At 38.9% G+C, this 12,205-nt stretch overlaps 1 protein-coding gene across 1 annotated transcript in view; it reads left to right on the forward strand.

Annotated features, from left to right (window-relative positions):
* Nucleotides 1-12,205, forward strand: part of LOC111160068 (low affinity sodium-glucose cotransporter-like) — a 64,716-nt gene that overhangs the window by 34,862 nt on the left and 17,649 nt on the right. The window contains 3 exon segments of the mRNA XM_022522878.1: nt 4,150-4,230; nt 8,220-8,440; nt 11,193-11,328. Of these exon segments, the coding sequence (XP_022378586.1) occupies nt 4,150-4,230; nt 8,220-8,440; nt 11,193-11,328 (438 nt within the window).

Consider the following 12,205-nt stretch of genomic DNA (forward strand, 5'->3'; position numbering starts at 1 on the left):
CAACAAGACAGAAGAAAGCGAAATTAAGGAGTCAATCCCATTTACAACTGCACCCAAAACCATAAGATACCTAGGAATAAACCTAACCAAAGAGGCAAAGAATCTATACTCAGAAACCTATAAAGTACTCATGAAAGAAATTGAGGAAGACACAAAGAAATGGGAAAATGTTCCATGCTCCTGGATTGGGAGAACAAATATTGTGAAAATGTCTATGCTACCTAAAGCAATCTACATGTTTAATGCAATCCCTATCAAAATCTCATCCATTTTTTTCAAAGAAATGGAACAAATAATCCTAAAATTTGTATGGAACCAGAAAAGACCTCAAATAGCCAGAGGAATGTTGAAAAAGAAAGCCAAAGTTGGTGGCATCACAATTCCGGACTTCAAGCTCTATTACAAAGCTCTCTTCATCAAGACAGTATGGTGCTGGCACAAGAACAGACACATAGATCAAAGGAACAGAATAGAGAGCCCAGAAATAGACCCTCAACTCTATGGTCATCCAATCTTCGACAAAGCAGGAAAGAATGTCCAATGGAAAAAGGACAGCCTCTTCAACAAATGGTGTTGGGAAAATTGGACAGCCACGTGCAGAAAAATGAAACTGGACCAATTCCTTACACCCCACATGAAAACAGACTCAAAATGGATGAAGGACCTCAATGTGAGCAAGGAATCCATCAAAATCCTTAAGGAGAATCAGGCAGCAACCTCTTCGACCTCAGCCGCAGCAACTTCTTCCTAGGAACATCGCCAAAAGCAAGGGAAGCAAGGGCAAAAATGAACTATTGGGACTTCATCAAGATCAAAAGCTTTTGCACAGCAAAGGAAACAGTTAACAAAACCAAAAGACAACTGACAGAATGGGAGAAAATATTTGCAAACGACATATCAGATAAAGGGCTAGTATCCAAAATCTATAAAGAGCTTATCAAACTTAACACCCAAAGTACAAATAATCCAATCAAGAAATGGGCAGAGGACATGCACAAACAATTCTGCAAAGAAGATATCCAGATGGCCAACAGACACATGAAAAAGTGCTCCTCATCAGTTGGTATCAGGGAAACACAAATCAAAACCACAATGAGATACCACCTCACACCAGTCAAATTAACAAGTCAGGAAATGACAGATGCTGGCAAGGATGCAGAGAAAGGGGAACCCTCCTACACTATTGGTGAGAATGCAAGCTGGTGGAACCTCTCTGGAAAACAGCATGGAGGTTCCTCAAGAAGTTGAAGATAGAGCTACCCTATGACCCAGCAGTTGCACTACTGTGTATTTACCCTAAAGATCCAAATGTAGTGATCTGATGGGGCACATACACCCGAATATTTATAGCAACAATGTCCACAATAGCCAAACTATGGAAAGAACCTAGATGTCCATCAACAGATGTATGGATAAAGAAAATGTGGCATATATATACAATGGAATACTATGCAGCCATCAAAAGAAATGAAGTCTTGCCATGTGACAACATGGATGGAACTAAGGGTATTATGCTTAGCGAAATAAGTCAATTGGAAAAAGACAATTATCATATGATCTCCCTGATATGAGGAAGTGGAGATGCAATGTGGGGGCTGTGGGGGGTAGGAAAAGAATAAATGAAACAAGATTGGATTGGGAGGGAGACAAACCATAAGAGACTCTTAATCTCACAAAACAAACTGAGGGTTGCCAGGGGAAGTTGGGGGGAGGAGGAGGTGGTGGGGTTATTGATATTGGGGAGGGTATGTGCTATGGTGAGTGCTGTGAGGTGTGTAAACCTGGCAATTCACAGACCTGTATCCCTGGGGCTAATAATACATTATATGTTTATTTTAAACATTTAAAAAGTTAAAACTAGGACTACCTTCTGATCCAGTAATCATACTACTGGGTATTTACCCAAAGAATGCAAAACACTAATTCAGAGGGATATATGAACCTCTATGTTTATAGCAGCTTTATTTACAATAGCCAAATTTTGTAGATAGCCCAAGTGTCCATCAATAGATGAATGGATAAAGAAAATGTGATATATATCTATATATCTGCATATCTATATATACATATGTCATATATATATATAACATTCCATTATATATACATATAATGGAATATTTCTCAGCCATAAAAAAAGAATGATATTTTGCCATTTGCAGAAATATGAATGGAGTTAAGCAAAATAAGTCAGTTGGAGAAAGACAAATACCATATTATTTCACTCATGTGGAATTTAAGAAATAAAACAGAGCAAAGGAAAAGGAAAGAGAAAGAGAGAGAAACAAAGAAACAGCCTCTTAACTGTAGAGAAAAAATGGATGGTTACCAGAGGTAGATTGGGGGATAGATGAAATATGTGATGGGGCTAAGACACTTTTTTTTTAAGATTTTATTTATTTATTTGACAGACGGAGATCACAAGTAGGCAGAGAGGCAGGCAGAGAGAGAGGGGGTAGGAAGCAGGCTCCCCGCAGAGCAGAGAGCCCGATGCAGGGCTCAATCCCAGGACCCTGGGATCATGACCTGAGCCAAAGGCAGAGGTTTTAACCCACTGAGCCACCCAGGTGCCCCCTAAGGCACTTTTTGTAATGACCACTAGGCAATGTATGGAATTGTGGAGTCAATATATTGTACAATTGAAAGTAATATAATATTGCATGTTAACTAATATTGGAATTAAAATGCTTTTATATTAATTGAGGAAGGAAGAATTTGACTGCACATCCAGAACATTTCCATTTCCAAAATAAAAAAATCTTCAGTATTAGGTGTGAGTACCTTGACTGAAGATAATCATGTAGTAGTTGAAGTGGAGAAAGGTGATTTGGCTCAGCTATGTCAGTACTCAGACTGACATTGGAATGCATCATATCATACACATGCAAAGTCAGAATGAAATAGCAGCTCAGACATGAGACTGGCAAATTCAAGATAGGATGCAAATGAGTGCAGGTTGCCTGGGTTCTGAATGGCAGAATCAGGAGGGGAGAACTGGAGCAGTGTATTGTAGAGAAAAAGTATGTGACAACAGTCCAAGCAGGCTCCCATGGACCACATCCACTCCCCTAGTGTCCAACCCCTACTAACTTATGAAAATGAAACTAGACCAGCTCAGTTGGAAAAAATAGAGAAAAATAACAGCTAGAACAGTCAAGACAGCTCTAGAGCCATTTTCATACATTTAGCTTATGTTTCAAAAATAAGTAAAAGAAATAAGTCAAGCAGAGAGAGTCAATTATCATATGGTTTCACTTATTTGTGGAGCATAACAAATAGCATGGAGGACATGGGGAGTTAGGAGAAGGGAGTTGGGGGAAATTGGAAGGGGAGGTGAACAATGAGAGACTATGGACTCTGAAAAACAATCTGAAGGGTTTGAAGAGGTGGGGGGGTGAGAGGTTGGGGGAACCAGGTGGTGGGTATTAGAGAGGGCACGGATTGCATGGAGCACTGGGTGTGGTACAAAAACAATGAATACTGTTATGCTGAAAATAAATTAAAAAATGATTTTAAAAATTTTTTTTAATTTTTAAAAAATTTTTTAAAAAATAAGTAAAAGATGAAGAGTTGAGTGTTCCCTTTACAGAATCAGCCTTGTTTTCCAATGACACTCTCATAAGGAAATAGCTTGTTCACTGAGGGCCTAGCAAGTCTAGAGTTGAAATAGAAGTTGTTGTTTGTACAACACTGAAGCAAAACACAAGTCAATGACTGACTATATAACTGGCATTCAACTTATGAATCAATGATATGTTCCAACACTAGAGTAAAAATGGCTGTGCCCAAATTTTTGAGAAACAGTATACATGGAGTATTACATGGAGTGAATTAAAGGATTGTTAAGGGAAACTTTAATGATAATAAACTTTCGCTTTTTCTACCATTTAATATTCAGAAACTCACAAGTGTGGAATTTCACTATGATTCATAGAAAATTTGAGTTGAGGCCAGGCAAGGGAGACAGGAGGGTCAATGAAATACATAATTAAGGAGATAATGATGCCAAGAGAAGCTTGTGGCCAAGCCAAGAGCTTTTCATATGTTCTTTGCTGAGTTTCTAGGGTTTGGTTTTAGGAGAACCTAAAGGTGAGGGCAAAGAGATGAGGGGACAAAGATAAAATGTCCTGGTTCTTTTCTTTCTCTCCACAGGGGGGTTGGCCTCAGTTATCTACACAGACACCCTCCAGACCATCATCATGCTGATAGGTTCTTTTATTCTCATGGGGTATGGTAAGTGATGACAGTATGTGCAGTGCCCTAGGGCTGGAAATGGTGAGACTGCTCTTTACTGCTGCCTCCTTGTTCTACATGGTCACACTTTCTAACCATTTATATAATTTACATCATTGAAACATCTGCCTAACTTCTTTCTTGCTATACTATCTCAGCATGAGGGAAGAACTTCCCTTTCTTTAAAAAAAGTTCTTGCTCAGGTTTAATCTTAATATGTTTGTGTTTGGAATCAACAAAATCAGTTTCACTGAGTTGGTTTTTTGCAAAAATATTGGTGCAATGGATTCAAGGCACAGAAACGATTTATATAAAACTTTCATAAAATGAAGGATTAAATATAAGAATGGTTTAAGATAATGATAACTGACTATTAACTTCGTTATGACTGATGCCATGGAAATTATTAAAGTATGTTACTCCCTCTGCTGTTGGAATATACAAGCAGAGGTTGGATTTTCCTTTATGACTCTCACTTAATTAGTATCAGTTCATTCTTTTAAGTCACGCAGCAAGCACTATTAATGAATTTAATTTACAGTTTGCCTATTTTTGTTTTCTCTCATTATGGTATCTGTTTACCTTTGCCCAGGAAATCCATGTGCCTAATCAAAAGGATATAAGATGAAAATAAGTGTTTTTTCATCCCTCCCCTCCTGCAGCCACCATGTTCCAACCACTCAAGCCGCACTGAATACAATTCTGAATATGCATGCACCTAATCACAAGCCACACTGAATACAATTCTAAATATGCAGGTACCAATTACAGAGCTTGAAGATAATGTGAAGCAAAAACTGATAAAACTGTAAAGACACCACGGGGCGCCTGGATGGCTCAGTGGGTTAAAACCTCTGCCTTCAGTGCAGGTCATGACCCAGGCTCTCAGCTCAGTAGGGAGCCTGCTTCCTCCTCTCTCTCTGCCTGGGAGCCTGCTTCCTCCTCTCTCTCTGCCTGCCTCTCTGCCTACTTGTGATCTCTGTCTGTCAAATAAATAAATAAAATCTTTAAAAAAAAAAAACTGTAAAAACAACAAATCCACCAAGAGAGTTGGTGATTTTGACACAACATGGGTACCATTAGTCACATATGGCTATTTAAATTTGAATTAATCAAAATTTAAAATTCATTTTCTCTTTTGCCTAGCCATATTTCTTTTTTTTATTTCATTTATTTACTTGACAGAGAGAGAGAGATCACAAGTAGGCAGAGAGGCAGGCAGAGAGAGAGGGGGAAACAGGCTCCCTGCTGAGCAGAGAGCCCGATGCAGGGCTCAAACCCAGGACCCTGAGACCATGCCCTGAGCTGAAGGCAGAGGCTTTAATGCATTGAGCCACCCAGGTGCCCCTGCCTAGCCATATTTCAAGTGCTCAATATATGGCTAGTAGTTTTCATATGGGCAGCTCAGATATAGATATAGATATAGAATCATCATTCTGAACTCTAGATCTGCTCGGCGGGGAGCCTGCTTCCCCTTCTCTCTCTGCCTGACTCTCTGCCTACTTGTGGTCTCTGTCTGTCAAATAAATGAACAAAATCTTTAAAAAAAAAAAAAAAAGAATATATGAAGGAGAGAATAAAATACTAAAAGGGTGGCAAAGACCCCAGAAAAATTTGCATTAACCAAATCAGGAAAGACCCCAAACTGGGGGGAGAAGAAATGGGGTAAAAAGAAATATATCTACATCTATATAGATATAGATATAGATAGATATAGATATAGATATAGATATAGATGATATAGATATAGATATAGATATATATCTATTCACCAAGAATATGATAGAACAGATAGAACTGTTCTATCATAGCAGAAAGTTCTATTGAGAGCAGCTCTAGAGACAACTGCTAGTACCCAATTCCTTGCAAGCTTTCTATTTAACAAATTTCTATGCTATTCTTACTTATGGTTCTTTTTGTCTAGTTTTGGTGATGTACCTCTGGAATCACCTTCTCCTAACCTTAGGATGAAGAGAGGAGGTTCTCATCTCCTAGCAGCTTTCCTGTATTGCTGTTAAAAACCATATTCCCCTTAGCAGAACAATTTCTTTGTATGTTCTGTATCCTCCATTGGATTGAATTCCTGTCCTGCATATTTTTTTTTTTTATTTCTTTTCAGCCTAACAGTATTCATTGTTTTTGCACCACACCCAGTGCTCCATGCAATACGTGCCCTCTCTAATACCCACCACCTGGTTCCCCCAACCTCCCACCCCCGCCCCTTCAAAACCCTCAGATTGTTTTTCAGAGTCCACAGTCTCTCATGGTTCACTTCCCTTCCAATTTCCCCCAACTCCCTTCTCCTCTCCATCTCCCCTTGTCCTCCATGCTATTTGTTATGCTCCACAAATACGTGAAACCATATGATAACTGACTCTCTCTGCTTGACTTATTTCACTCAGCATAATCTCTTCCAGGCCCGTCCATGTTGATACAAAAGTTGGGTATTCATCCTTTCTGATGGAGGCATAATACTCCATAGTATATATGGACCACATCTTCCTTATCCATTCGTCCGTGGAAGGGCATCTTGGTTCTTTCCACGGTTTGGCGACCGTGGCCATTGCGGCTATGAACATTGGGGTACAGATGGCCCTTCTTTTCACTACATCTGTATCTTTGGGGTAAATACCCAGTAGTGCAATCGCAGGGTCTTAGGGAAGCTCTATTTTTAATTTCTTGAGGAATCTCCACACTGTTCTCCAAAGTGGCTGCACCAACTTGCATTCCCACCAACAGTGCAAGAGGGTTCCCCTTTCTCCACATCCCCTCCAACACATGTTGTTTCCTGTCTTGCTAATTTTGGCCATTCTAACTGGTGTAAGGTGATATCTCAATGTGGTTTTAATTTGAATCTCCCTGATGGCTAGTGATGATGAACATTTTTTCATGTGTCTGATAGCCATTTGTATGTCTTCATTGGAGAAGTGTCTGTTCATATCTTCTGCCCATTTTTTTATATGATTGTCTATTTTGTGTGTGTTGAGTTTGAGGAGTTCTTTATAGATCCTGGATATCAACCTTTTGTCTGTACTGTCATTTGCAAATATCTTCTCCCATTGCGTGGGCTGCCTCTTTGTTTTGTTGACTGTTTCCTTTGCTGCCTGCACATTTATTTTGCACATAATCCTAGCACAATGCTTGGCACATACAAACACTTTGGTGCTAAATGAAATAAGTAATGAAGAAGTAAATTAATGACAACCACAACACTAAGGATGTATGACACTCTGATGAATTTTTTACTACTTTATTTAACTTATCCTAGGTGGGCCCAGATGCCTGGGCTCATCCTTCTTTCTAGGGTTTCTATCCATTATTGTTCTTTTCTACACTTCTCTTGCCTTTCCAGACCCCCAGTGGGCTCTCACCATTTCACCTCACCACACATAATCTGCTGCCTCCAATATCTGTTCCTTATCTTCTCACTTTTTTAATTCTAGCATGAGTAGAATACAATATTGCATCAGAAAAACCAGACTGTGCATAAAGTCAGAATAGCCAGACATTGTGTCAACAAGAGAGACCATTGCTTCTGGTCCTTTCAGAGGAGTTGGGGCTTTCTCATGGCTAATTCTGCTAGTCTCACTCTGTTACCTCGCCTTCAGGCTTATTTCTGTTCTGGATGGTTATGAGACATCAATATCAGTCTGTTGCATAGCAGTTTTATTTTTACTGTAAACCTAGGCACTAAAAACAATTTTCAAAAGTGACACAAGGAGAAAGGTTTAAAGGGTGATTTGCTTTGTCTACCTTGTGAAAGCATGATAGAATTGCCAATGCCAGTGAAAGTACTAGAAAGACATGAATCTGAGAACACTGAAGGTTTGACTAGGCTGATTGGAGATGCTTGGATACCTCCACCACAAAGGAATAACTATGAACAGATTCCTATTAAATTAGATTTAATAATAGATTTAGTTCTATTAAATTAGATTAATATGATTAGATTTCTATTAAACATTTCATGTTATCCAATACATTTGCAGCATTTACCGAAGTGGGAGGCTATGAGAGTTTTACAGAAAAGTACATGAATGCCATCCCAACCATAGTTGAGGGGGACAACCTGACGATCAGCTCCAAGTGCTACACTCCTCAGGCTGACTCCTTCCACATTTTCCAAAATGCTGTCACAGGGGATCTTCCTTGGCCAGGAACAATATTTGGAATGACCATAGTAGCTCTATGGTACTGGTGCACAGATCAGGTAAAGTATGTGTGTGGTGTATAAATATGTTTATGTTGCTCTTTTTCTACTCATAGAAAAGCATCTAGTCTCTATTTTGTACACACATAAACACACATGCATGCACACACATTGTTTAAACAGCCAAACACTTCTACAAGGGTTGTTATGAAAAATAAATGTCTGTTGTCCTGCTCTCTGTCTTATCTGTCTCTCAAAAGCAAACATTTTTGGCTCCTTCAGTTAAGTATTTTGGTTTGTATTTCTCTTCTCTAAATCTTTGTACAGCATGGTTGTACAAACCTCCAGGGTCATGGACTATGGAGTTTAAAGGGGCAAGTCTGGCCTTTCCTGGGTCAGCAATGGGGTATCCAGGTAGAGGCACAGGTGGAGGCCAACAGCCCAGGCTTCCCAGCTGTCTGCAGTCTAGTTGTGTTTGGAAAACTGTTCTTTGCTGTCTTCCACATTAGGCTTGATTGTGTCACTGCCTGGCTTCCAGCCAGCAGGACAGACTTCCCCATGCTCATCCATGTACTGGAAGGCCTGAACCAGCTGCAGGACTTCATCCACAGAGCGCCCCACAGGCAAATCAGCATGATTGGTGAACCATTGGAGTGTCACCACCTTGGAGTACATTAGAAATAAATGCTCTCGGATGTTACCCAGACCCACTGAATCAGAATTTACTTGTAAATTTGATCCCTAGGTGATTTAAATAAATTCTTGCATTGTTCCCTTTTGGTTTTCCAGTTTTCAGATTTTTATATTGTCTTCCAATAATTGAATTCTCCAGCAAGTTCCTGAGGAAAACAGGAGATAAATTTATTGTGGATTTGTCTTCATGTTTGAAAATGTCTTCACTTCAACTTTTCTTAAATTGATCCCCTGGTCATGTACACATTTCTAAGTTGGAAATAATTTTCCCAGAGACATAAATTCATTGTCTTCTGACTTCCACCATTACTGGTGAGAAGCCTGAAGTTATTCTTGATCCTTTGGTTGTAACCTGTCTTTTCTCTATGGAATTTTGTGCTTTCCTTTGGAAACCTTCCGCTTTTGGATGTTGGTCTTCCACAACCTGTTTTCTAGTATCCTTATCTTTCATACCCCATCTTTCATCTCTTGGTCTTTTTGCTCTACTTTCTAAATTTCCTCAATATTATCCTCCAGTGTCCTGACTTTGTATTTATAACTCTCAAGATCTTATTTTTTGTTTTTTGGATGTTCCTTTTCATAGCACTTGAGTTTGTTTTTGTTTTTTATTTTGAAGTTTTCATCACTGTGCTTGCTTTGGCAGCACATATACTAAAATTTGAATGAAGTTTTCATCACCATCTATAGTCTCTGTCAACTCAAACCTATAATTTCGCAATTTTAACCCATCTTGGGCCCGTGGTCACTTGTGTCAGTGAGGAATCGGTTTTCTTTTCTATATATAATAAATTGATTTTCTCAACCTCTCTACCAAAGAGTGCATCTTTTCATTGATTTCTGCAACTATCTTATTATTTACATTTGCCTCTGACCATCTGATTTATCTCCTGTAAATGGCCTCACATTCACCCTTAGATTTGATATCTGACCCTGCTTGTCTGCTGACAGGCCTCCCTTCCTCACCTTTATGTTGTTCTTCCAACTTTCTGTTTCAAGCCCTCTGTCTAAAGATGGCACCTGCTCCCTCAGCACTGAGTGACACTGTTGCTATCCTTAACAGATCTGTCTCTCCAAAGAGAATGAAACATTAAAAGCCATCCCTATATTCTGACATTCCTTGAGAAGAAAAATGTCAAGAAGTTATGGCATTATAAGTAGAAATCCTGCTTTACTAGAAAATTCTTAGTTAAGGGATTACACAACTTAAGTGGAATGGTAAAATTATACACATTGAATTTCCCAGGACCACTATTTTTGCTCCATAACTCAATGAGGTCCTCAGAATATTCTGAAGAAATCTAGAAATTAGTGTCTCGGGGTTCTCGCTGCCTGACTCTGATGTTTCTATCCCAATGAGTTTGATTTCCCAAGGGGACAATTCTTTTCTAATGGTGAAGAGATACTGATGAGTATGTGGCTTATTTGGTGCTTACAATACTAAAAGCACAACTTAATCACACAACTGGTGGCAAAGACCAGTAGTGACAGCCTTGTACTTGGAGGAGCACATGGCCATGGTTGCAATGCAGCCTAGGAGCTGTAAACATTTTAATAGTACTGATGTGTATTGACTCGTATGTATCAAGAGTCTTACAAACATTATACCAGATATTCAACTGTCCTGCAAGAAATAACCCTTTTATTTATTTTTTATAACAAGTTTTTTTATTATGTTCAATTAGCCAACATACAGTATATCATTAGTTTTTGATGCAGTGTTCCACAATTCATTAGTTGCATATAAAATGTGAATTGTGTAACGCAATCACAAGTTTACAAATACTTCTAGAAGTTAGTAATTATTAACATTTCAATTGACCCATTTATATCCTTCTCTAAGTTAAAGTTATCATTAATTCTTTTTTCCATTTTTTAATTTATTTTTTATTATGTTCAATTGAAGATAACCTTTTTAGAGATGAAAAATCTGCATCTCACAAGGCCAAATACCCAAATAAGTAGAGCAGAGATTCGAGTTCTGATTTCACTCTGAAGTCCATTATTTTCCATTACTCATGGCCTCATATCTTATTGTAACATTAATCCCTGAAAAGAAGCACTCACCTTCTTTTATATCATCCTCAAGTTGTTTGATGACTATGTCATGTTTTCCTGGCAGGTAATTGTGCAGCGCTGCCTATCAGGTAAGAACATGTCTCATGTGAAAGCCGCCTGCATCATATGTGGGTACCTGAAACTGCTGCCCATGTTCCTCATGGTGATGCCAGGAATGATCAGCTGCATCTTATACACAGGCAAGTCATTGATTCATAAATCCTCTTTCTTTTATGCTTGAACTCTGAGTAGTGGTTTTAAGATGTAGTAAAACCTTGATAAGATAGAAAACCCATTATGAATGGAATTGAAAACACAATTCCAGGTGGCAAGAACAGTTTTTGCAGGGGCTCAGAAACAGGAAATTCTGGCATATTTGACACCTATATATCCAATTAGTAGGGAACAGTCAACAAAATTATTGTATACTCCCTTTATAGAAAATTACACACCAGAGACCAAAACCTTCTCAAAACTTAGTAAAATTGTTATTATGTTTAAGTGTAAAAAGCAAACTACAAGGGGTGCCTGGGTGGCTCAGTGGATTAAGGCCTCTGCCTTCGGCTCAGGTCATGATCCCAGAGTCCTGGGATGAGCCCTGCATCTGGCTCTCTGCTCAGCAGGGAGCCTGCTTCCCTTCCTCTCTCTCTCTGCCTGCCTCTCTGCCTACTTGTGATCTCTGTCAAATAAATAAATAAAATATTTTTTTTTTAAAAAGCAAACTACAAAATATGATCTCAACAATTACTACAGTTTTGCAAAAGAGACATTTCTCTGTGGGAAAAGATTAGAAAAGAATTAAAAGAAAAACAAAGAGGTGCCAGAGTGGCTCAGTCAATTATCTGCCTTCAGCTCAGACCATGACCCCAGGGCCCCAGGACAGAGCCCCACATCAGGCTCCCTGCTCAGTGGGGAGTCTGCTTCTCCCTCTGACCCTCCCCTTTTCATGCTCTCTCTCTTTCACTCTCTCTCTATCTCTCTCAAATAAATAAATAAAATCTTTTTAAAAAAGAATTTAAAAACTAAGAGCAGCTAATGTGTTATGGTGTTAGTATTTGGGAGCTTTTTATATATATG

Source organism: Enhydra lutris, unplaced genomic scaffold (assembly GCF_002288905.1).
Source record: "Enhydra lutris kenyoni isolate GAN:26980312 unplaced genomic scaffold, ASM228890v2 scaffoldscaffold73, whole genome shotgun sequence".
NCBI lineage: Eukaryota > Metazoa > Chordata > Mammalia > Carnivora > Mustelidae > Enhydra > Enhydra lutris.